This window comes from Elephas maximus, chromosome 17, assembly GCF_024166365.1.
Source record: "Elephas maximus indicus isolate mEleMax1 chromosome 17, mEleMax1 primary haplotype, whole genome shotgun sequence".
Lineage (NCBI taxonomy): Eukaryota > Metazoa > Chordata > Mammalia > Proboscidea > Elephantidae > Elephas > Elephas maximus.
This window is the reverse complement of record NC_064835.1, coordinates 75,233,783-75,258,757: the sequence shown is the minus strand read 5'-3', so window position 1 is coordinate 75,258,757 and position 24,975 is coordinate 75,233,783. Positions and strand designations below refer to the sequence as shown.

At 46.7% G+C, this 24,975-nt stretch overlaps 1 protein-coding gene across 1 annotated transcript in view; it reads left to right on the top strand.

Annotated features, from left to right (window-relative positions):
• The window catches only part of C17H13orf46 (chromosome 17 C13orf46 homolog), a 28,095-nt gene extending 11,541 nt beyond the window's left edge, over positions 1-16,554 (top strand). The window contains exons 5-7 of the mRNA XM_049856254.1: positions 730-797; positions 7,166-7,247; positions 16,489-16,554. Coding sequence (XP_049712211.1) covers positions 730-797; positions 7,166-7,232 — 135 coding nt within the window. The 3' untranslated portion in view covers positions 7,233-7,247; positions 16,489-16,554. The remainder of the gene's footprint in view (positions 1-729; positions 798-7,165; positions 7,248-16,488) is intronic.
• Positions 16,555-24,975: the final 8,421 nt, after the last annotated feature.

The window sequence follows — 24,975 nt, the reverse complement described above, 5'->3', positions numbered from 1 at the left end:
GGTCTGTTCAGGCCCTTCCAACACAAATATTCTAGAATTCTCTTCCTCTGGTTCTTTGTTGCAGTGGGCATTCTTTTTTTTTGGAGATTTTTTGAAGTTCTCTCTTACCAAGCTTAAGCTTCGGCCCAGAGGTCAGTTTTTCCCAAACAGGCTGTACCTACTATCTCTTTTCCTCTCAGAACACAAATAAAGTAAAGAGAGCAGATTACTAACTCATCCTACAGAGCTAGACACAGAGGCATCATGTTTTCTAATGACTGAAGGAGGGTCAGAAAGCCAGTGGCAGAGTCAGGACTCAGGATCCCAGGCTTCCCAATTTACAGATGTCCAAATTTACACTCTGGTGGCTATGGAGGCCCAAATCAAGGGTCTAGTTTCTTGATCTCATTGCCATTGAGTCAATTCTGAACTCATAGAGACCTTGTAGGGCAGAGTAGAACTGCCCCAAAGCTTTTCCAAGGAGTGACTGGTGGATTTGAGCTGCCAATCCTTTTGGTTAGCAGCCATAGCTTGCCGTAGCTCTCAACCTTTGCACCACCAGGGCTCCAGTTTCTCAGTCAAGGTCCCCTGATTGGGATATTCCACTCAACAGTGTCCGCCTTGGTGGGAGAAAGCTCAGGACCATTGCAGCTCTCTGTGAGCTCCATGTCCATCTCTGAGTCTGGTTCTTGGGCTCTGACCCTCACCCCTAGTTCCCTGTCCCTGAACTGCTCCTGTTCCTCCTCACAGGTAGTTGCGTGTGCTGTGAAAGAAGAGAAAAGGTCCCGGATGGACCCTGGAGATTTGTCTGAAGATGAGTGAGTGATGATTCTAGATTTACCCTTGGTGGTGAGGGTGGAGGGCATTTTCTGTACCATATGTTCTGGTAGGCCTGCAGTGTCTTATGCATGGAGGGAAGAATGTGAGCCAACCTGGCTTCTCCTCTTCTCACTGGGCTTGTGTGGAGACTTAAGCATTTATGGTGGCTGGAGTGAGGGCTGTGAGGCAGGCAATAGGGTGTCTCAAGTGCCCAAGGGCTCCGGGACAACTCGGACAAGACAGGCTTTAGTCATGAATCCCACCTCACCCCATTAGCCAGAATTTCTTGTCCCATCAGCCAGCAAATGATGAGACTATAAGGGAGGGAGAGAAGGGGAAGAAGGAGAGAAGGGGAAGAAGGATAGAAGGTGAAGAGCAAGGTGTAACGGGCAAGAGATGTGCCAGATTCTCCAGTTTGGGTTTTTAGTGGTGGAGGCCACAGACTGTCCACCGTGTCAGGCAGTGGGACAGCTCCTTACACATGGCTGGTGTCTTAGTCATCTAGTGCTGCTGTAACAGAAATACCACAAGTGGGTGGCTTTGACACACAGAAATTTAGTTTCTCACAGCTTAGGAGGCTAGAAGTCTGAATTCATGGTGCTGGCTCTAGGGGAAGGCTTTCTCTCTCTGTCAGCTCTGGAGGAAGGTCCGTCTCTTCTGAGCTTCTGCTCCTGAGCAATCTTCATGTGGCTTGGCATCTCTCTTCCCCCATCTCTGGTTGCTCCCTTGCTTGTTTACTCTCTTTTATATCTCAAAAGAGATTGACTCAAGACACACCCTACACTAACCCTGCCTCATTAACATAACAAAGACAATCCATTCCCAAATGAGATTATAACCACAGACATAGAGGTTAGGATTTATGATACATATATTTGGGAGACACAATTCAATCCATAACAGCCAGTGTCTGCAAAGTAGGCCATTCTCACCACAGGACCCCTCAGGGATACCAAAATCTGCAGGTGCTCAAGCTCCTTATATAAAATGCCCCTTATACAAAATAGTATTTGCATATAACCTACTCACATTCTCCTGTATACTTTAAATCATCTCTAAAAAAAAAAAAGAACTGAATCATCTGTAGATTGCTGATAATACCTAATACAATGTAAATGGTATATAAATAGTTGCTATACCGTATTGTTTAAGGAATATTGACAAGAAACAAAAGTCTGACATGTTCAATTCAGACACAGCCATTGTAGGCCTAACTACATAGTTCATGTCAGACTCAAGGTGAACAATGCTCAAACAACGAGCGTTGGCGAGGATCTGCCAAATGGTGGGAGGCTACAGCAGGGTATGCCAACACGTTGTTCACGTAACTTCAGCGGAGTGCTTGGCTTGTGGTAAATTCAAGTTTTGCTTTTTGGAACTTTCTGGAATTTTTTTTTTCCCCAAATATTTTCTACCCATAGTTGGTTGAATCTGCAGAGGCAGAACTCACAATACGAAGGGCTGACTGTATCTATACAGAACAAAGCATGTGTCAGTGGATACACAGGCAAACGAGCTTATAAAAATGGGATCGTTCCGTACATGCCATTTTCTCTAGATTACCAGCTGTGACATTTATAGCATTAGGCTATACCGCTTTGCTTATTTTGCAGTAGTTGATGAAGTATGGTTGTTATTTTACTACCTTTTCTTCAGTTTGTGGTGTATTGGAGGGGAGAAATTCTATAAGGAAGTTTCATTCCATCTCAACCCCAAAATTCCCACATCTATTATTGATCTCTACTTGTATTGTATAGCAAGGCCACATATGATTTTACAAAATATCAGGATTGTTCTGCCATACTCTCAAATCTTGGTCTAAAATCAGCAGGTCTCTTCTCAGCAAAGCTTTCTTTTTCTTATTCTTTTCTTAGTGGACATGGTGACATTTCCTTTCATGGAGAACGTGATGAATTATGCCAGACCGGATAAAGCTTGATTTGTTTTCTGATCTGAGGGCTGGAAAATCCCAGTTTCTGAGGCTCTTGCAGTTTCTGCAATCCCTCTCATGTCTCAGCTCCCCTTTCCATTGAGACCACGCTTCCTCGAAAGACAGGAAGTGTGTCTGGTCACAGGAAACAGAAGCTCTTAGAAATTTTCATTCACGCTGAGAGGCACATGAGCCAGGAGTCATAGCTCATATTTAGAAAACAGTGTAATTTACGGATGCTTTTTCAATACCTTGTCTCAGTTTGACCCTCACTAGGACCCTGTGGGAGCCCTGGTGGCACAGTGGTTAAGAGTTCCACTGCTAATCAAAAGGTCAGCAGCTCGAATCCACAAGCCACTCCTTGGAAACCCTATGGGGCAGCTCTACTCTGTTCTATAGGGTCACTATGTGTTGGAATCGACTCAACACAGCAACGGGTTTGGACCTTGTGAAAGGGAGGTAACAGATATCATTGGTGTGTCCATTTTGTAGATGAAGCAGCTGAGTTTTTAGTAACTTGCTGAAGGTCACACAGCACAGAAATGGCAGGGGCAGGTCTTGACCCCCTACCTTGGGACACGGCTCTTTCCTCTGAGCCTTGCTGCCTCCCCTCAGGGCTCCTTGAGAGAATTATGTTCACACCGTCCTCCCGTCACTGCTCAGAGGACAGTCTACTGGTTGGGAGGAGAGTGTTTACTGCCTCAAATAACTTTTCCCAACTTCATTACACCAAATCCCATCGTCCCTCTGGGAAGCAGCCCCTCTAACGATGTCTTAGTTTGACAGTAACTTTTCACCACTTTCAGTTGCTAGAACAATTGCATTCCAGTAATTGAGACTTAGTTCTTTTAAAATACAGCTTCATTCTCAGATGCAAGTGCCTCTTCTTCCATTTCTCAGGGCAAATTCCAGCTGCTTGGAGTGGATGGGGGGATTGGAGAGAGAGGTGTGGCTTCTTCCGTCCATATTCTAGGTGCTGACTCTTCCACAGGTGCTGTGCAAGGAACAGGGATAAGGGAGCAAGATCATCTTGACCGACTGCATGTCGGTGGCAAGGAGGGAGACTCTGGCTTTGCTCTGGATCCATCTGACACTAGTGGGTCCTGCTGATGTGGTCATGTCCTCAAGGTTGGGTGTGTGGTTTTCTTGAGGTAATGTCCAGTTTCACCCCAGCCAACTCTGAACACCTCCCAGCAGTATCTACCCTGCAAAGCCCTTCTCTATGTGGATGAGCCCTTTACTTCGTCAGTGTTCTTGGGTACCCCAGTTCCTCTATCTCTCTGCTAACTCTCATGCTCCTTGCACTGAGCCACAAAAACCACTGAGGCCCTCCTGGGCTCGCTTTGAGGGCCATGGAGGACTGCAATGGAGTGGGGATTGCCTTTGTATTCTTTTCTGGCACACCCTTTGCCTCAGGTCCTGCTAGTGAAGACCATCCTTGGGACCTTCTGCATACTAAAATTTCCAGATAAGAAGCGATCATCAGTTGTAGATTTAAACTGGCCCCAAACTCCAAGGTGAGCATGTCACCTGCCTAGGCAACATCTTTCTACAGTCTTCTACTTACAGTAGTCGAGGGTTTGTGGAGTGTGGTAGTGGATGTAGTAGGGCTATCTCTAGAATTTCTCAACTGCTTTTGTCCTTGACTTTGGGCCTTAACAGAGGCTCAGGGATAATACATACAGTCACACTCAACTGCCTACTACAATGGAAACATGTCAAAGAAAAGTAGACAAGTCTTCTCCTTGAGCCTTCCTGCTCTGATCTTATGTACTTCAAACATTGATAATTTCCTATCACGTATGTTTTATTTGTGCCTTCCTATTTTTTTTTTTATTTTATGTAAGAGAAATCCAAGGTGCCAAGAAATCAAATGGTTTTATCCAAGATCACACTCCTTAACAACAAAGGAAAATAAACATCCACCAAGCATACGCTCTACCCCAGTCATTCTCGCTCCTCATGACTCAGCAGGAGAGATCTCAGTCTGCATTTTTGCTGTTGGGTTGAAGTCAGTTGCCAAGTTTACACAGTTAAGTAAGGAAACAGATTTGCTCAGAGGGCTCTCTGACCCAAACTGGTACTCTTTCCAATGCAGTCTGCACAAGGCAATTTGCATCCATCCTCCTCTAACTTCTAGTCCTTCTCCGTGTTCCCCTTCCCTTCTGCTTGCTCCTCTCAGGGTCTTTTCCCAGTCCTCTTCCTCCAGCTCTTCCAGGGCTCTGGTTACATGGTTCTTTAGTAAAAATAGCCTGACGGATATTAGACTGCTATTCCTACTATGTAGTTCTTCCTGTAACTGTTACATAACTGTGGTCACTAATCGATGAGCCAGAGTTTTCCTATTTTGCTTTTACCATTGGAAACCAATTGGCTGGTGCGCTGAGCACTTTGCCAAGGGATTGCCAGCTGCCATTTATAGTGTTTTTCATTTTAAAAACCAGAAATCCATGAGTCAGTGAATAAAGAGATGCAAAATTATGGATACCTCTCATTGCCTTCCAATCCTCTGTTGGGTTTTTAATAATGGATCAAAGCTTAACTACCAGCTTTGAAGACTTAGTATGATGTAGGAGTCAGAGAGATTCACTTCCTAAAAATTCATCACCAAAACCCTGGGCTCCTGCTTGCCTTGAGCTTCACCATCCTCTCTAAAACTCATTGCCATCGAGTTGATTCCAACTCACAGTGACCCTATAGGGCAGAGTAGAACTGCCCCATAGGGTTTCCAAGGAGCGCCTGGTGGATTTGAACTGCTAACGTTTTGGTTAGCAGCTGAACTCTTTTTTTTTTTTTTAATCTTGAATTTACTGTGAATGTTAAATGTTTTCCATAGATTATCTTCTTAGTACCTATATTTTATTAGCTATATTATAATGTAAGTATTAAATGCTTGAAAAGTACTAAAAGTATTAGGATTTTTCCCCAATTCACACATAATTATACCTTCCTTCTTTCCCAGCCTTCCTTATCCTTGTTTTTTATTTTTTTATTATTTTTTATTGGGTTTTAAGTGAAAGTTTACAAATCAAGTCTGTCTCTCTTACAAAAATTTATATATGCCCTGCTATGTACTCCTAGTTGCTCTCCCCCTAATGAGATAGCACACCCCTCTCCACCCTGTATTCCCCATGTCCATTCAGCCAGCTTCTGTCCCCCTCTGCCTTCTCATCTCCCCTCCAGACAGGAGCAAGCGGCTGTACTCTTAACCGCTACACCACCAGGGTTTCCCATCATCCTCTCTGGAAAGGAGAAATATTAGCAAATTGTCTATGTTCAAGCATGATTGCTTTATCTCATTTTTCCATTCAACTGTAGAAGTTATTTGATATTTTAGGAAACATTTTTTAATGCAAATGATCTAGTTATATTATAACCCTAAAGTGGCAGAAGCCAGTGGTTCCGATTTCTTGAACCTTCAGAGATCAGCCCCTCATGCCCCGTTTGAGGAGGAGCTGGCTGCTATGAGATATTTACTTAGAAGGTGCTGGGCTTCTACAGCTTGGAGCTGCAGCTGTGTCAGAAAGCCTGCCCGTCAGGTCCAGTGCCAGAGCCCAAGCCCTTGGCAGATGGAGACAGCACTGCAGAAACGGACGGGCATCTGCAGTGGGCAGGGAGCCTCTCCGTGCAGACCCTGGCCCTTTACAGATGCCTGACAGCAGGGTTCTGTTCCCCTAGTTCAGCTATCTGCCCCAGCCCTCTATTCTTGCAATCTGTTTTCTTCAGAGCTGTTGAGAATTTCCTTTCCAGGCCTTGCCATTACGGCTTCATTTTAGATTGTGGGTATCTTGGCACTCGTGATGTAGCTGCCCATTTGCTAGCCAGTTGGGTGGCTCTGGCATGGAGCCATGATGATTCCTTTGATGGGAACTAGGGGGTCATTACCTCATCCCAGGGGCAGACTTAGTTGGAAACAGAAAATTCCAGAGACCACACCACAGGGAAAATAAACACAGGCCAATAGGAGGCAGAGGAGGCTGTTTAAGAAATGGCACAGGACTGGAAATTGGGAAATTATCTCTGCTACCTGATAATAGTGTGACTTTGGGGCTGAGGCTTCTCTGGGCTGTGTCTCATTTCTCCATCTCTGAGATGAAAAATTTGGCTCAATCTGTCTCCTAGTAGGTCCCTTCTGGTTCATGCTAAGGCCAAAGGCCAAGAGACAACTGGGTGGGCTGAAGAGAAATCAGGCAGCTGACTTGGAAGAAAGCCTGGCGTTCTGTGGAATCTGATTTGGTATGCAAAACTCTAACGGGAAGTCCTTGACTTCCCATGAGCTTGATGAAATGAAGTCCAGCAGAGGCTGGGGAGAAGCTGCCTACAGGGTCCCTGGGCTCGGTTGTTAAGGTACCACCAAGACGGTAGGTAGGCCATAGGCTTCTCAGGCTGAGGCATCTCCCTTTCTCATTACCTATCTTCTTTCCCTTTGGCCTCCAGGGCAAGGACCAGCTGGATATGCTGCATTCCATACTCAACCAAAAAGAAGACTAAGGAAAGTGCATAGTCACCCTGGGCGAAGGTAATTAACACTTGGAGAAGCAGGGAGCCTTCAAGCACTTTTAAGAGAAAGAGGGTGGGGGGAGCTGGGATAGGAACTAGAAGAATAGAGAGGAGGGTTAGGCCATCCCTTTGATCCTCATTCTCCTTGGGTTCTACCCAAGACACTTCCCATCAGGTCAACAACCAAGGTGTGCGTTTCTGCCTCAGATGTGGGGAGGCACGAAGGACACAGATAATCATTTAATTCTAGAGATACTCTGGAACAGAGTCCCCAGACCTCCAGGCCCCTGAGAAAATGCCATGCCAGCCAGTTAAGGGGTGAGGATCCATGAGGGCACTACATGGCCATACTAGGTGTGAATTATATTTAAAAACCATTGGACCGCTGAGTGAGTGATAATGTCATCTTTTTTTTTTTTTTTTTTTTTTGGTAAAAACGTATATAACAAACCATTTTCCAATTCAACAATTTATACATGTACAAGTCAATGAGAGGATATGATTTTTTAAAAGACAAGATGATTAAGTTAACTAAATATTTTCCCCTTTCTTGGCCCAGCTCCAGGAATTTCGTATCCTTTTATGTCTTTTTGATACATGGAATGGTAACATGGGGAGCTAATTGTTAACTGAAAAACAAAAACGTGATGATTATTTAGCCTTTCGTAGGTCATATAGTAGATGACAGCATCTGATAGCAAAGCACAATACCCCCAAAAATTCACACCCTTTGTTGTCGAGTCGATCCTGACTCATAGCCAGCCTATAGGACAGAGTAGGTCTACCCCATAGGGTTCCCAGGGAGTGGCTGGTGAATTCAAACTGCTGACTTTTTGGTTAGCAGCCAAGCTCTTAACCGCTGTGTCATAACCCTTTCTTCATGAGAAGCTTTCATTTCAGGCCATTTGGAGCCATTTTGTCTGGGAGGCTGGAACTGTGGTTTTGTTCTTGTTTTTTTAACAATAGAAACAGAAAACAGTGTTCACTTTATAATCTGACTCTTGGGATGGGGGCCCTGTGCTTCACAAGTCAGAGCCAAAAGTGAGGTGGCCTCTGACCTTCGCCACAGTTCTTCCATTGGATGCCAGGGTTACTCGAGGGTTCTCCTGTCTGTCCCTCAGGACTCATACAGCCCTGGCCACCAGCTTTTCACACTTATCCAGGTTATAACCAGAGGCACTGATTTTAGTGTGCGGGAATGAAGGTGGCTCCTGGGGTGTTGCCGAAAGCTCAAGGGAGAGTTCTGTGGCCAGCCCCCACCCTGCAAAAAAATACAAGGGAAGTTGGGCCCAGACTGGGTCTGAACAGCCTGGGGCATTCGCATGGGAGGGGGGCAGCCTGTAAGTGCCCTTGTGTGCTGCTTGAGGCCTGGGTTAAGCCTTTTCCTTCTTGCTAGGAGGGCCAAAAGGAGCCCTGGTGGTGCAAACAGTTAAGCGCTCAGCTGTTAACTGAAAGGTTCAAACCCATCCAGTAGCTCTGCGGCACAAAGACCTGGCGATCTGCTTCCATAAAGATTATAGCCAAGAAAACCCTGTGGGGCACTGCCTTTCCCATAACCAGCTGAGTCCACCCCTGGGGGCAGTTTAGTATTGATCTAGATAGGGGTCCACTGTCAAGATTTGAGATTTAAAAAAATGAGGGGAAAACTCACAACATCAGTGCCAACACATTAAAAAGACAACCACTGAATAAAAACTAACCCGGCCTCCCCCCCTAAGTTCTTCCTTCCAGCCTAGGGCATCTCCAGACAGTTGGAAAGGGCACATATTGAAATCTAATCCCAGAAACTGGCTCTCCTGAGCACTGTGTGTGTGTGTGGCAGAGGAGAGGGGACCCACGGACCCACCTTCAGGTCCACACTGCAAAACAAAGCAGATTGGTGAAAGCAGCGAATATTTATTGAGTAATTACTTGCTCAGCACCAGGCACTGTTATTAGTGTCTTAAATGTATTAACTCTTTTAATCCTCAACAAAAGGAGCCTAGGTGGCATAGTGGTTAAGCGCTCAGCTGTGAACTGAAAGGTCAGCAGTTCAAACCTACCAGCAGCTCCATGGGAGAAAGATGTGGCAGTCTGCTTCCATAAAGATATACAGCCTTGGAAGCCGTATGGGGCGGTTCCACCCTGTCCTATAGGGTCGCCATGAGTCAGAATCGTGTAGTCCTCAAAAGGCTGAGGTGGGGGTGTCTTCATCCCCGTCTTGTAGATGAGTCTCAGGTTAAGTACATGCCCAGCGTCACATGGCTACTAAGTGCCAGAATCAGGATTTCAACCCAGGCAGGCTGGCCCCACAGTCTGTGCGCTTAGCCCTATGCCCTCCACCTGTATCGCCAAACTAGAAAATCATCTAGATAAGGCTCTGGAAAAACAGATTGCTTGTCCCCTGGGTTGGAGGAGCTGGAAGGAGGGAGGATCTCTGCCCACTTTGCTCCCTGGAATCTCTGCAGAGCAAACGTTGACTGCATGCCTTCTCCCGTTCCTTCTGTGTATAGCACTGTCCTCTTCCATAAGCCAGAGCACAGCCACAGTACCAGCGAGTGCTGACTGGTCCCTCATCCACCCATCCTGTGCCTTTGCTGTGGTGTACCGTTGACCTCATCCTCTGAACCACATGCAGGTGACAGCCGGTTGGTCTGTGCTGCCCATGGTGGGGACTTTGGCAACCGAAGTACCCCTAGGCCAAGGAGGCTCCCAGTTTGGCACAAAATGCATAGCTTGATAATGTCCTTTAACTAGAAATACTTAAAGGAGAAACCTGCCAACACTAGCTACATGTCTGATTTTTTGTTAGGGTTATGAATTAACTTCCTCAAACACAGGAATGCTTTTGGGTCCTTTCCTGTGGTCTGGGGGAGAAAGTGAGGGTTGCAGCATTTAAGAGAGAGCAGGGGACTTTGGGCCCAAACCCTAACCCAGGCCAGTCCTCAGGGTAGAGACGATGCAGGTTAGCATTCGGAGGGCCCTACCCACAGGAGGGCACGCAGCCAGCGGTGGGCAGCAGCCAACAGCAGTGGCTTGAGCTGTCAGGTTCCACTGCTGCAGCAGAGGTGGTGACCAGGAAGCTGGGGTGAAATTCTTGGGAATGTGTGGGAGGATGTTCTACCATATTGCTTGTTGCAAACTGCAATTCTGGGCACTTCTGCCTGGGCCCTGCCTCAGAGCCACAGGCTGAGACCTGACTGGGCAGGGTCCTTCTGCCCCATGTCGGAGGTTCTCGAGAGCTTCTACAGCCCCAGCTGTAGCCCACCCTGTCTTCTCCATAATTGAAATGGGCCAGTTCCCAGGGTGATATTCCAAGTATTGAACAGTTGGGAAGGCATGAGCACCAGCAAATTCTAAGGGACTCGTGCAATTGGATGGAGGTCCTTGAGCTGTCTGGGCCCTGGAAGGTGTTAACCCCTTTGTTGCTGGACCTTAGGGGTGTTTGGGGGAGGGCTCAGGGATGCCAATGTGGGAAGTGAACTCAGGGCAGGTGCTGTCAACCAGTTGGTATGAAGGAATGACAATGTTTTCAAGATGAAGTCACCACCATACCAGTGTGGAGAGGCGGAATCTGGCCTCAAGCGGATAAAGGAGGAATGGAACAGGGGTCTCCAGATCTTTGGAAAGGATAGGCGATAACTTTTTGGAAACTTGCATATGTAGCAAAAAAGCGCAATAACAGCAGTTATTCAATACTAGTTGATACAGTTGCATTTGAACTATTCGTTTTCTTCAGAGGCAATAGGGAAGATGAAGCATCAAACCTGAGAACCTTTGGATATAAGTGAGTGACCCCAGTGGACACTGTGGGTTTAGCATAGTCATGTTGCCCTGGTTGGGCGTAGGCAGTGGACGGAGGCTCAGCCAGGGGGGTTTCCTCAACAGTGGCTGAGAGCTGAGGCCGTTCACTCTGCAAAGGCCCAGCGCTGAGCTCCAAGTCAGAGAGAGCTCCACTGGCCTGGCCACCAGAAGGAAAGCAGGGGAGTCAGATGACTATTTAAATTTATGGAAAGCATGAAAGCCAAGTTGCCACAGGCTGCCTGTGAGTAACCTCATATTCACTGGCTTCTCGGGGTTATCAGGAGCCAACACGGGATCTAACACAGCAGCTCCCTCTCCTCCAGGGTCCCACGATTTAGTCCTAGGGATGGGCACTGATGCAGGTTCACCCTGGTGGTGTTTTCTGTCCCAAACAGAGGCTTGGCCCTATAAAGACCTGTGGTGAGGCTGAAGTCTGGCCCCAAGGTGGTGGTCCCCATCACCCCAGGCTTCAGGCTTGACTCAGTTTCCTTCTTGGTCCCTGCTGGCTTCCCCCACCTATTCAGACACCAATAAGTGAAAGAGGCAGACAGGGCCTTTCTGTGCATCTTCAGCTTCTCCAGCCCTTCTAAGGCGGGGGAAAGACTACCCAGCCCTTGAGCAGTGCAAGAGTTCCTCCGGCTGCCTTGGCCTGGGAAGACAGCCCTGAGCTAGACCGGGGAATTCAATTGCACAGTATCCATGGTCACAGGGCTAGCGGCGGGCTCAGCCTGTCTCCAGCACTGACGCCTCTATGACAGCAACTCATGCTACATCTTGAGATGGCTCCCTCCCCCAAGGTCCCCAAATGTTCCATTGCAATGCCTCCTATTCAGTCTTTTCGGTCATATCATCCCCACCCCCAAATTTTATACACGTTTTCATTGTAGGTAATTGAGGAAATAATAAAAAGTATTTAAACACCATTTCATTACTTGCAGATTATCACTGTTAGAATTTTCATGTATTTCTTTTGAGTGTTTTTCTCTCTCTATGTATATACGTGTATATGTGTGTGTGTGTGTGTATATACACATATTTCTGTAAAAAATTAGCATAGCAGGCTTACTAAAATATCTCATGGGAGGAGGGCACAGCTGGCAAATAAAGGTGGAAGGTATGCGTTATTTGTGTAAAAATATGGTATAAGGATTCTGACTCATGGCTACCCCACATGTCAGAATAGAACTGTGCTCCATAGGGTTTTCTTTTTTTTGGTAAAAATATACACTGGAAAACACACACCAATGAAGCAATTTTTACATGTACAATTCAAGGATATTGATTATATTCTTTAAGTTGTGCAACCATTCTCACTATCCTTTTCCAAATTATTCCACCACCATTAAGATAAACTCACTGCCCATAAGCTTTTCATCTAATCTTTCAAGTTGCTATTGTCAGTTTGATCCCTTATAGATAGATAACTCTTTAGAAGAGCACAATGCTCAAGACAGACATTTGTTACTAATTAAGCTAAACTATTGTTTGGTTTAAAGATGACTCAGTGGATAGTTATGATTCAAGTTTTAAAGATTATCTCAGGGCAATAGTTTCAGGGGTCATCTAGCTTCAGTGGCTCTAGAAAGCCTGGATTCCATGATAATCTGAAATTTTGTTCTACATTTTCCCGGTTTTGATCAGGATTCTTCTGTAGAATCTTTGATCAAAACGTTCTGTAATGGTAGCTGGACACCATCCAGTTCTTCTGGTCTCATGGCAAAGGAGGCACTTGTTCGTGGAGGCAATTAGACATGTATTCCATTTCCTCCTTTGATTGCTGCCTCTCCTTCTCCCTCTGCTGCTCCAGGTGAATAGAGGCCAATTGTTGTACCTTGGATGACCACTTACAAACTTTTAAGATCCAGGCACTATGAAATGAACAGGGAGATAGAACAAAAACTAAAAACAATGTTAGACCAATTGACTGGGATGTCCCATGGAACCAAGCCCCTAAATCTCCAAACCAGGATATCAATCCCACGAGGTGCTTAGTTGTACACAAGCCGCCTCAGCAGCTGCTCTTTGTCGTTGTTGCATTTACCAATTCAACCTTTCCACAGGATTTTCGACAGCTGATTTTTCCTAAGTAGATCCACAAGCCTTCTTCTAAGGCATCTCTGGGTGGACTCAAACTGCCAACCTTTCAGTTAGCAGCAGAGCATTAACTATTTGCACTACCAGGGACTCTACATACACACATACAGATTAGTATTATTATTATTTTTTACAAAATTGATTTTTCATAAATTTTTCGTTATATTACAAACATTTCCCTAATATCATTCATTCATTCATTAACACCTACCATGTGCCAGGCACTTTTCTATGTGTTGGGAATAGATCAGTGACCAAAATTCCTCCCCTCTCTAATCTCTAAAATTTGTAGAAAGCTTCAGCACCTCAACAACAAAAAGACAAACAACCCAATTTAAAAATGGGCAAAGAACATGAACAGACACTTCACCGAAGAAGACATTTGAGCAGCTAACAGACACATGAAGAGATGTTCATGATCATTAGCCATTAGAGAGATGTTAACCAAAACTACAATGAGATACCATCTCACCCTTGCAAAAATGGCACTAATTAAAAAAAAAAAACAGAAAACAACAAATGCTGGTGAGGCTGTGGGGAGATTGGAACTCTTATGCACTGCTGGTGGGAATGTAAAATGGTACACTATGGAAAACAGTATGGTGCTTCTTTAAAAAGCTAGGAATAGAAATACCATATGATCCAGCAACCCCACTCCTAGGAATATACCCTAGAGAAATAAGAGCCGTGACAAGAATAGATACATGCACACTCACGTTCATTGCAGCATAATTCACAATTGCAAAAAGATAGAAACAACCTAAGTGTCCATCAACAGATGAATGGATAAACTGTGGTACATACACACAATGGAACACTACACAACAATAAAGAATAATGATGAACCTGTGAAACATCTCGCAACATGGATGAATTTGGAGGATTTTATGCTGAGTGAAATGTCAGCCACAAAAGGACAAATATTGTATGAGACCACTATTCATTTACACACAGAAAGAAACATTTTTTTGGTGGTTACCAGGGATGGGAGGACTAGGGAGGGAAAATCGCTAACTAGTGAATAGACATGAGTTAACTCTGGTGCAGGGAAAAGCAGGACACAATATGGGGGAAGTCAGCACAACATGACCAAGGCAAAGAAAGACACTGAGAGGTACGCAAGAACAAAAAACAATGAAGGTAAATACTGTAACTACACAGTCCTGCAACAACTATAATAAACGGTAATTTATGAGTGGATACATAGGTAGATATGTACCCTGAACAGGTGTGGAAGGGTGTATGGAAGTCCACCCACATGCATATAGAGGTTTGGCTGTGGATATTTCTACACACATATTTGTATGTGCTGTGCGTTTATTCATATACATAATAGAGCACAACACGGGGCATAGTCATGGAAAAAACCTAGACATAACCAAACATCTTGTGGGACTGAGTCACTGGGCTTGAAGGCTAAGGACCACAGTCCCGGGGGGACATCTAGTTCAGCTGGTACAACATAGTTCATAAAGAAAACATTCTACATCCTACTTTGGAGAGTAGCATCTGGGGTCTTAAAAGCTTGTAAGTGACTATCTAAGATAAGACTATTGGACTCTTTCCATCCAGAGCAAGGGAGAGTGAAGAAAACCAAAGACTCAAGGAAATAATTAGTCCAAAGGACTAATGGACCACAGGAATCACAGCCTCCACCAGTCTCAGACCAGATGGTGCCCAGCTACCGCTACCGACTGTTCTGACTAGGATCACAATAGAAGGTCCTGGTTAGAGGGCTGGGGGGGGGGGGGGGCGTAGAAAAAGATTCAAATTAATAAAAACCAGGTTTACTGGTCTGAGAGAGACTGGAGGATCCCTCGAGACCATAGCCCTTGAATACCCTTCCAACTCGGAACTGAAGTCATTCCTGGAGATGACCTTTCAGCCCGATAACAGACAGCCTATAAATAAACAATAACATGCATAAGGAAACTATTCCTTAAACAATCACCTACATGAGACCAAAAGGACAACATATGCCCAAAAGTAAAGATAGGAAGGGGCAGGAAAACCGGGAGGAATGGAAACGGTGACTCAGGGTAGTAATGGCGAGAGCGCTGACACATTGCAGGGACTGCAATCTGTGTCATGGAACAATTTGTGTATAAACTATTGAATGGGAAACTAATTCGTTCTGTAAACCTTCACCTAACGCACAATTACAAAAACAATACTGCTGTCTTGGAGCTTGTGTTCTAGTGGGGGAGGCAGACAGTCATTACATTTCAATTTATTTACATGTAGTTTTGTAAAAATTAAATCAGTATAAGAAATAATTTTCAGTGAGTACATGATCCTCTATTGCATGGATGACCTGCAGCTCCCAGGTAGCACAACTCTGTGAATAAGCTTGATGTGCAAACATTGCACCGTGGGCACCCGACTGAAAGCAGGGTGGTGTTTGGCCTGATGGAAGAGGAAGCCTTGTAGAAAAAGGGCAAGAGGAACAAGATGGTAACAACAGAGGGAGTGACAGCCATGTACTTACTATGTGCCGAACACTGTCCTGAGAGGTTCCAAATATCTTAGTTCATTAATTCTCACAAGTCTATGCTATTGTTATTACCCATTCTCATATGTTACAGAGTAGAACTGCTCCATAGGATTTCAATGGCTGTGATCTTTACAGAAGCAGATTGCCAGGTCTTTTCTTCATGGTGCCGCTGGGTAGGTTTGAACTGCCAACCTTTAGGTTAGTAGTCTGGCACAAACAGTTCGCACCTCCCAGGGACCTTTTATTATAGGTTCTGTTATTATCCCAGGAGTCCTGGTGACATAGTAGTTAAAAGCTTGGCTAAAGATCGGGAGTTCAAATCCACCAGGTGCTCCTTGGAAAGCCTATGGAGCAGTTCCACTGTGTTGTATAGGGTCACTATGAGTCAGAATTGGCTCGAAGGCAACAGGTATTATTATGCCTATTTTATAGATGAGGAAACTAAGGAGCAAAGAGACTAATTTACTCAGGGTCACTCAGCTACGAGGTTGGGGGATGAGCTTGTGTGAAAGGTTCAGAGACATGTGTTGGCAGAAGAATGTGAGGTACATGACAGCTTTTAGCAGAAAGTCACTAGACACCCTGGGCCAGCTGCTAGGACATAGAGCATCTTCCTTGCCTTGTGTGCTCACTTAGACAGTTTTTGTTGCTGCTTGTTTTTAGAGTCTTTTCCTATTACCCTCTGTGAAAAATAATATGAAATAAATGCTTCTTACATAACAAACGACCTTCTCCACCGCTCCCCTCCCCAGTATAAAAATTGGTTTAGTAAACTGTCAATATGGCAAGTATAGGTGTGTGGCAATAAATTGATCAACAGCGCTACCTAGTGGCTAATTCTTAGCACAACTTCTTTTTAAGTCTTTCTTTTTTCTTTTTTTAATCCCAGAAAGTAACAGCCTTTGGAGATCTTTAAGAGAAGAAAGAAGGAGGCCGGTATGATGGCTCGTCGCTATTACAGAGTTTTAACTCTTCATCTGATAATTCACTAAAGGACAAGCTAGAATGTAAATGCATTTTCGGATCGCTTGATGAAGACAGGACTGCTTACTTGTTATTATGTAGCCAGAAATCCACTCAGCCAGCACTTCATGGAAACTCTGTTGGGGCCAACCTCTGTGTGCTCTGGGTGCTGGGATGCAGAGGCCCATCCCTTGAAGAATTTAGATCTTGAGAAAGGAGTTACATGCACAGGGTCTGTAGGTCAAGTTCACCCTGGCCACTGACCCCTACTTGCACCCACTGACCCTGCACACCTTTGAAAGCCACAGTAGAAATAAGCAGAACAAAACTGATTAGTGCCTCCATCTGGAAAATTCTGAGTTCCTCTGTAGAAAAAGCCACCTGAGCATAAACTGACCTTGGGCTAGAAAAATGCCCGTCTTGTGTGGGAAGCCATTCCCCAAATACATCTTTCCTACAGTCATCTGAAATACTTCTCCACTTTTGCCACTGCCTGGAATTCCCTAGATCACAACACTTTTTGATTTAAAAACAAAAGCCAAAGCACTCTCAAGAAATGGAGACATCTCAAGGCATGGGAGGCAGCAGCCAGTCCTGTGTGTGTGCTGTGGTGTCCTCAAGATGCTTCTCTCATTGAGCCCCAGTTACCTCGGCTGGGCTTGGAAAGGGGCTGTTGTTAGAGGACAGACAGCCGTGGGGGGGCTGAGATAAAGGACAGGCCTCGTGCGGGTACTCCCAGTTAGTGCAGAGTCAGCTCCAACTCATGGTAACCCCATGGGGGTCAGAGTACAACTATGCTCCACAGGGTTTTCAATGGCTGATTTTTCAGAAGTAGATCTCCAGGCCTTTTTTCTGAGGCATCTCTGGGTGGTCTCGAACCACCAGTCTTTTGGTTAGCAGCCAAGTGCATTAACGGTTTGCACCACCTAGAGTTTCCGATCCCGGCACAGACAAAGAAGGGCTCTTCTGGCTGCTGAAGGCCTTGGGAGACAAGAGGGGCTCAGGAGGGATGCCAGGCCCCTTCGAAAGCAAACTACCTTGAAAAGCTGTCTGGAGCCAGCCCTGTGCCGTGGAGAGGAACAGGTAGATTTCTTGCCTCTTGTCTACCTCCATACACTGAGTACTCTTTCCCTTCTCAGAGCACAGGCTCACAGGGACTCTAAAACCCAAGCCTCTCCTGAGGCTTCTGCCCAGGCACCACGGCAGGAAGGAGCAAGGGCGAGAGACCAGTTGTGGGGTGGGGACATTAGCACTTAAAACCCACGAGAAGAGTGGCCTGCGGTGGAACCTGCTGGAATCACAGAGAAACTGGATAACATTCCTTAAGTTTCTCACCTCCATTATCTAAGCCTATTAAGTCCTGAGCACGTTTTCAGGGAAGTGTCATGTACTAAAAGCAGAGATAGACTGTTGTCTTATTCAGTTCCATCCTGGGTTAATGGCCCTGGCGGCCGGGTCTGGGACCTAACCACCACACTCCGTATTCTGTGGAAAAAAGCTGTTTCATGTTCTGATTCGACACTTAGGAGCCTGTGGAAGATGACTTATTGGTGGATGCAGGACCCCTCTACTGGGGACAGGGGCTGCAGGGTGGATTGAACACAAGGAAGGGGTCTAAGGATGGGGCTGGGCGGGCCCTGAAGAAGACTAGGATTTAGATAGACATCGTCCCGTTCGATTCCAACAAACCCTTGTGACATAGGCATGGAATGAATGATTCCCATTTCACAGATAAGAAAACTGAGGTTTGAAGAGGCAGGGAACACACTGAGCCAAGGATAAGGACAAGGAGCAGCTGGGAGACTGGTATCCTGGCTATTCCACAAGGTGTTTGTATATGTCACTGTGTTAGATGTGGGTGAACGTCAACGGTTGAGATTTCCCTAAATGGCTTTCTCCTAAGCAGAGATGTCCTTACCTGGCTGAGGCTGCCTTCTCAGGGCGACTTTTGAGTTCATTCAATCCTTGACATCCTCCTCCTGACCATGGTGTCTGAAATTCCCACCATTAAGATCACTGGCCCTGTTAACTCAGATGTCACCTACCATTAAGGGTTACCATGAAAAGCAGAGACCTGGGCGAGGAGGGGATGAGACCCGTTTATGACGGGAGGCTCCAGAGACAGCTGGCCAGTGCAGAAGTGGGGAGTCGACAGCATCTGGTGGCAGAGGGCATGGAGAAGGGGCTTATTCGTGCTTCCTGGTTCCCCCTAACAGCATCACCTTTAAGGCACTGCGCCAGGTCTGGCATTTGTGTGAGGCTGCAGTCCGCCCGGGCAACATTGGGGTAGGAGGGCAGAGTGATCCCCCAACTCAAGTTGGTGCAGACTGTGACCAGGATGGACTGAAGACAGTTTCCTCTCCCACTGTTTGCAAGGCCAGAAAGCCTGGATTCTCAGTGATCCTTAGAGAGAGAGAGAGAGAGATGTGATTGGGTTTCCCCGTGACCGTGTGGCCAAGGGCTCCTGGAGTCAGATTTAGACCACAGCTGCCTGTCCTCTCTCTGTCTCTCAGATCCGTGTGATCATCAAAGGAGATAAAGTGAAAGTAGGAACTGTGTGCATGGAAAGGGTTAATTACATGCTGGCCGGCTGAGGCCCCCAGAATGGCTTCATTATTTTCACATTTTAGGGGCTGCTCTGTGGACTCTAACCAGCCAACCAATCAGAGTTGAGACAATTCCTACTCATGGTGACCCCATGGGTGTCAGAATGGAACTGTGCTCCATAGGGTTCTCAGTGGCTGACTTTTTGGAAGCAGATGGCCAGGTCTTTCTTCCGAGGTACATCTGGGGGGACTCAAACCACCAACATTGGCTGAGCGTGTTAACTATACCACCCAGGGTCTCTGTGGGCTCCAAAGGGCCCTCTCTCTTTTCTCTTTTTAACCTTTTATTTTCCAATGATTCTACCTGCCACTCTGAAGAGGTAAGCCACTCCCCCCTCTTCCTGAATGTGTTATTGTGCGTCCCAGCCCAAACTGCACGGCGGGGAGGGCTTTGCAGAACCCCATGCTTCCTCCACCCTAACACCCTCTGCTTCCAGGGGTCCTGCCTGCATCCCCCTGTGGGCATTGGTACTTTCGTGCTTGCCTCAGAGGTCCTCTGACTCAGAGAGTAACTGCCCCAGAGGTGGGCGCAAATGGGAGAGAAAAAGCTCGGTGCTCGGTGCTTAGGGCCGTGCCCCTGTGCCTGGGAGATGTCTGGAGAATGGACAAACCTGAGCAACATCTTGGAAAACGCACCACAAATTAATTCCTGTGATCGCTGACAGCGGCCCAGCCAGAAGGTCCCAGGAGGACGCCTGCCCGTCAAGAGGCCCAGAGGTAGAAACCTAAGAGTCTGCTGGGAGACCCAGCCCCCGATTCATTGCAGCCCTTGGCAAGGTGGGGGCAGTATCTAGGGAGATTTTAAAAAATATATGTATTTCTCTGTATCTATAAAGTAAAAAATTTATATGTGCTCCTTAGAGAAAATTTAGGATATACATCTAAACACAATCTAAAAATCTCCCGCAGCTGCAGGACCCAGAGCTAACCATGGTTAATATTTTCAGTATACATCTCACCTTTCAGTCGCGTTGGTTGTAACATCCTCTCCTCCCCTCCAGCCCTTTCTGGGGATAAGAGTCTGTGCTGAAGGCGGCCATCCAGGTGAGGGCGCCCCAGAGCTGGACAGCCGCCGGTGCTAGCTGTAATTGTTCCCCCAAACCCAGAGGTCTGGTTCACAGTTCAGGCTACAATGGGATTGACCCTCTAAGCCCAGTGAAATCTGTTTCCCCTTGAAGTTAAAATACTTCTCCTTAGGAGTGAGGCCCTATTGTGTTGGAAATGATGACCAAGGAAAATCCATGCAGCAAAGCTGAATATGACGAAGAGAAGTGAAAAAATTCAGTGAAGAGATTTTTGCAAAATGCCAGGGACTCTACAGTGGGGAATATTGGAGAGCAAGTTAGACAGACCCATGTGAGGGGAGGGGCCACAGGGGATGGGGAGTTGTGTCCACACTCTGCCTTCCTCCTCCTCCCCAGCCTGATCTTCAGCCACCAGGGTGCCCTAGGGCTCAGTTCTAGCTCCCTGTTCCCTGGTTGCACATTAGTAGCACTGGGGAAGTTGTTAAAAGTGTGGAAGCTTCATCCTAGACAACTGAGTCGGGATCCTGGGGGTGGCCCAGTGTCAGTGTTTGTCAAAAGCTATCCTACAACCACAAAAGGCACGGCTCTACATGGTTGTTAGGGGTTGAAGTTAAGTCTCCCAAAAAGATCTGCTGAAGTCCTAACCCCTGGTACCTGTGAATGTGACCTTGTTTGGAAATAGGGTCTTGGAGGTGTTATCAAGTTAAGGTGAGGTTACTAGGGAAGGCCCTAATTCAGTATGACAGGGGCCCTGGTAGCACAGTGGTTAAGCGGTTTGCTGCTAACTGAAAGGTTGGCAGTTCAACTCCATCAGCCAGTTTGTGGGAGAAAGATGTGGCAGTCTCTTTCTGTAAAGGTTACAGCCTTGGAAGCTGTATGGGGCAGTTCTACTCTGTCCTATAGGGTCGTTATGAGTTGGAATTGACTCAACGGCAGTAGGTTTTTGTTTGGGTGATCTTATAAGAAAAGAGACGTAGAGGCAGACGTGTTGAAGGCCACGGAAGATGGAGGCAGAGTGGAGTGAGGATTTTTCAAGCGAAGAAAAACATCGAGGATTGCCGGCAACCACCAGAAGCTAGGAAGAGGCGATGAAGCATCTTCCCTAGAGCCTTCAGAGAGATGGTGGCCTGCTGACACTTCATTTCAGACTTCTAGTCTCCAGAACCGTGAGACAATAAATCCCGGTTGTACAAAGCCATCTAGTGTGTGGTACTTTGTTCTAGCGGACCTAGGGAACGAATATAGTGGCCTTACCCTGTTCCACAGCTTTCAATATCAGCCATCTGCTGATGACCCTCAAGTTTTATCCTTCCAACCCTAGCGCGTACCCCAAGCCTTAGGCTTGTACATGCACTCGGGCAACTGACTTTCGTGCGATGCAGAAGGTTAACTAGGGCGTGTGCTTGGGATGGAAACCTGTGCCAGGGAAGAGAAGAAAGCAGGATTGGGCAGAGAGAGAAGATGGCTGTGATGCTTCAGCCAACATGGTGGGATGCTCTGAAGCTGGGCGTCCCTGAGAGTTACCCCAGGTTAGGGTAAGGAGGACAGGCTTTCACACCCCTTCATCAGCCAGGCACCCGACGCAGCATGCTCCACAGCCCTGGGAGGCACAGCCAGCATTCGTGGCAGATGTTACCGGACAGCAAACTGAACCAGCCCAAACACTGCTCTTAATCACCCCGTTACATCCCCCACCAACCCTGCCTTGAGTCTCCCCCACTTGGTCTATGGGCACATCTCCACCCAGTCACTCAGGCCCCCAACTTAGGAAGGATCCTTCATTCTTATCATGCCCCCCACCCCCCCTTCCATCCCTCAGCAGAGTCAGTTGACTCTCACTCAAAAATGACGCCAATTTGTCTGCATTCTTCCAACTCCCCTGCTGTCCCCCTGCCCAGCCGGCTGCCTGCTCCACACTCGCCTGCTTACAATTCCTGGTCCACACAGCACACAGATGGGTCTTTAAAATCATAAGTCAGGCATGTCACTCCCCTCTGGTGGTTTTGCATCACATTGTGAATAAAATCCAAAGGCTCTGCCTCCCTTTCTGATCCACCTCAGACCACTCCGCCCTTATTCAGCAAATTCTCTGTCCCTAAAACCTGCCAAATGTATCTACACCCCAGGGCCTTTGCACCTGCTGCATCCTCTTGAAGAATGCTTTGCCCCGGACCTTGGGTGGCTAGAACCTTCCTATCAATCACGTTCAGTCTATATGCTCGATCCCCCAGGGCACTGCTGCATCCGCATGTTTCCTTTTCTGTGAAGCAGCTATTGCTACCTGAATTTTTTCTTGGTTATGTGTGTGTGTCTCCCCAACTCGAGATGAAGCTCCAAGAGACTACGGGCCTCACTGGCCTTGTTCAGGCACCAGTTGCCAACTAGTTGATTCCAACTCATGATGACCCCATGCGTGTCAGAGTAGAGCTGTGTGCCATAGGGTTTTTTTTATATCACCAGGCGTTTCTTCCGAGGTGCCTCTGGGTAAACTAGAACCACCAAACTTTCAGTTAGCTGCTGAGCGCATTAACCATGTGTGCCACCCAAGCACATAGTCCTTGTTGTTAGTTGACTCATGGCGACCCCATGTATGTAGAGTAGAACTGCTCCATAGGGTTTTCAAGGCTGTGGCCTTTCAGAAACAGGTCACCAGGCCTGTCTTCTGAGGCACCTCTGGGTGGGTTCAAATCACCCATATTTTGGCCAGTAGTTGAGTGCTTAAACATTTGCACCACCAGGGACTCCATCAGACACTCAATAATTATCTGTGGAAGGAGAAAGAAGAAGGAAGGAAGGGAAGAAGGAAGGAAGGATGGACACGGGAGGGAGGAAGGATGGAGGAGGGGTGGAGGAAGGAAGGGATGAAGGAGATGGGCTTTCTTCTTATAGTTTAAGTTCAATTTCACATGTATGAAAGGGAATATTCATCTCCCTGAAGCATGTGTACAGTTAGTTCACATGTACCAGCCAGGGTGGGCTGAGGTGGGGTGGGTGAGAATTACAGAGTGTGTCCTCCTGCAAAAGCTACGGCTTTTAAAGACCATCATGCCCTTAACACTGCAAGCCCCCAAAACAGACGGTTGTGCATTAACTTCGCCTGGGCATCTTTCAAAAAGGGAGGGTTTCCCAGGCCCCAGCCTCACAGCATCTGGGTTATTGGATTGAGGGCAGAATTGTGGCCTGGAAAGATCTTCCACTGGGGGATTTGCTGAGGAGGGAGCCGGGCTTGCTCTGGCTGACCACTGACAATGCCTGAGGAGCTTCCTGGGGAACTTTCCTGAGGGCAGGGCCACAAAGCTGAGTGGAAGCAAGTCAGAACATGCCCTGGCAGGCTCTCTTCTCAACCCACGATGCATGCTTTCCTCATGTTTTTTGGAGCTATTTCCCGTACTTGCAAACCTTTCCCCCATTTGGGTCCTCTGAGGACTGACTTACGGGGAAATCTACACAATGTCCTGGTCTGTTTACTTCCTGATGTGGCAACAGGAAAGTGGATTCCAAGAAACAGATTCAGAGACCTGAAATTCCAGGGAGTTAGGAAAAAGGAGAATGAAGTTTAAAGGATCTGAAACAGAAGTTTTCTTTGCAAACATGCGAAGCACTGAAATTCCATCGTCCAGAGAGATCCCCGTCTCGTTCTGTTTTCTTCACCCTCCAGCTTAGGGCTGAACAGGAGAACACCACATCCCAGCAGCTGGACTTACCCCTCTGGGGTCCAGATTCTTCTCTGTTACCATCTGGGCTTAAGCCTCTGTTTGGCATAGGGTTTGGCATGGTTTTTCTAAGTAAATAATTGGAAAAATGCGATTTGCCTGATTTCTTAATTGCTTGCATGTTGCCATAAATTAGAAAGGTATCTGTTTCAGCAGCTGCTTTTTGTTTGTAAGACGCAAACCCACATCCAGCTTAGAGACACATGAAATGTGTGAGGCTGACCACTTAAACTCTCTGCTGCAAAGTGCCCCATGTGTTGGCTTCCATTGGAAATGCCTTGGCTATGAGGTGGTCTGCGTGGTTTCTGAGCCTGGAGTTCCTCACCTCCTGCCCCAGGCAAGGATGTGGTTAAAGCAATTAGGAGAAGGCACCATGTTAGCGGAGTGAGGGATGCTGAAGAGACCCCTGTACACCCTCAGCGATGTCTGGGTATCAGAATTAAATGGTGTTGGGGAAAACAGATATGGGGGGCGTGGTGCTAGGTGGTGGACAAGCAGGAGGTTGGCCAAACGCATGGCTAGCAGCGTATAAGAAAAGCGTGTTATCCTTTCTAGGTCCAAAGCCTGCTAGACACCAATTGTATTAAACATCAGGCAACAGCTGAAGTGTATGAGGATGGTAAGGAGGAGCCATGTGCATAAACTCAGAGATTAGTAGAAGGAATAAAAATGGCAATGGAAATTATTTTAACTTCAGCCAGCATGAACCCTTGAGAAATGACAGCACTAGAAAAAGAAGTGGTCGGTGATTATCCAAGCCTGTTCCTGGGGAATGGAGTCCCTGAGTGGTACAAATGGTTAATGCACTCTGCAGCTAACCAAAAGGTTGGAGGTTCAAGTCCACCCAGAAGTGCCTGGGAAGAAAGGCCTGGAGATCTACTTCAGAAAAGTCAGCCACTGAAAACCCTGTGGAGCACACTTCTACTCTGACACCCATGGGGTCGCCATGAGTTGGAATTGACTCGACAGCAACTGGGTTGGTCCGTGGGGAGAAGTTTTGTCCTCCAGCCACAGCTCTTTGCACAAATCTGTACCTCCAGCATAAATGATCAGAACTCGCTTCAGGTTC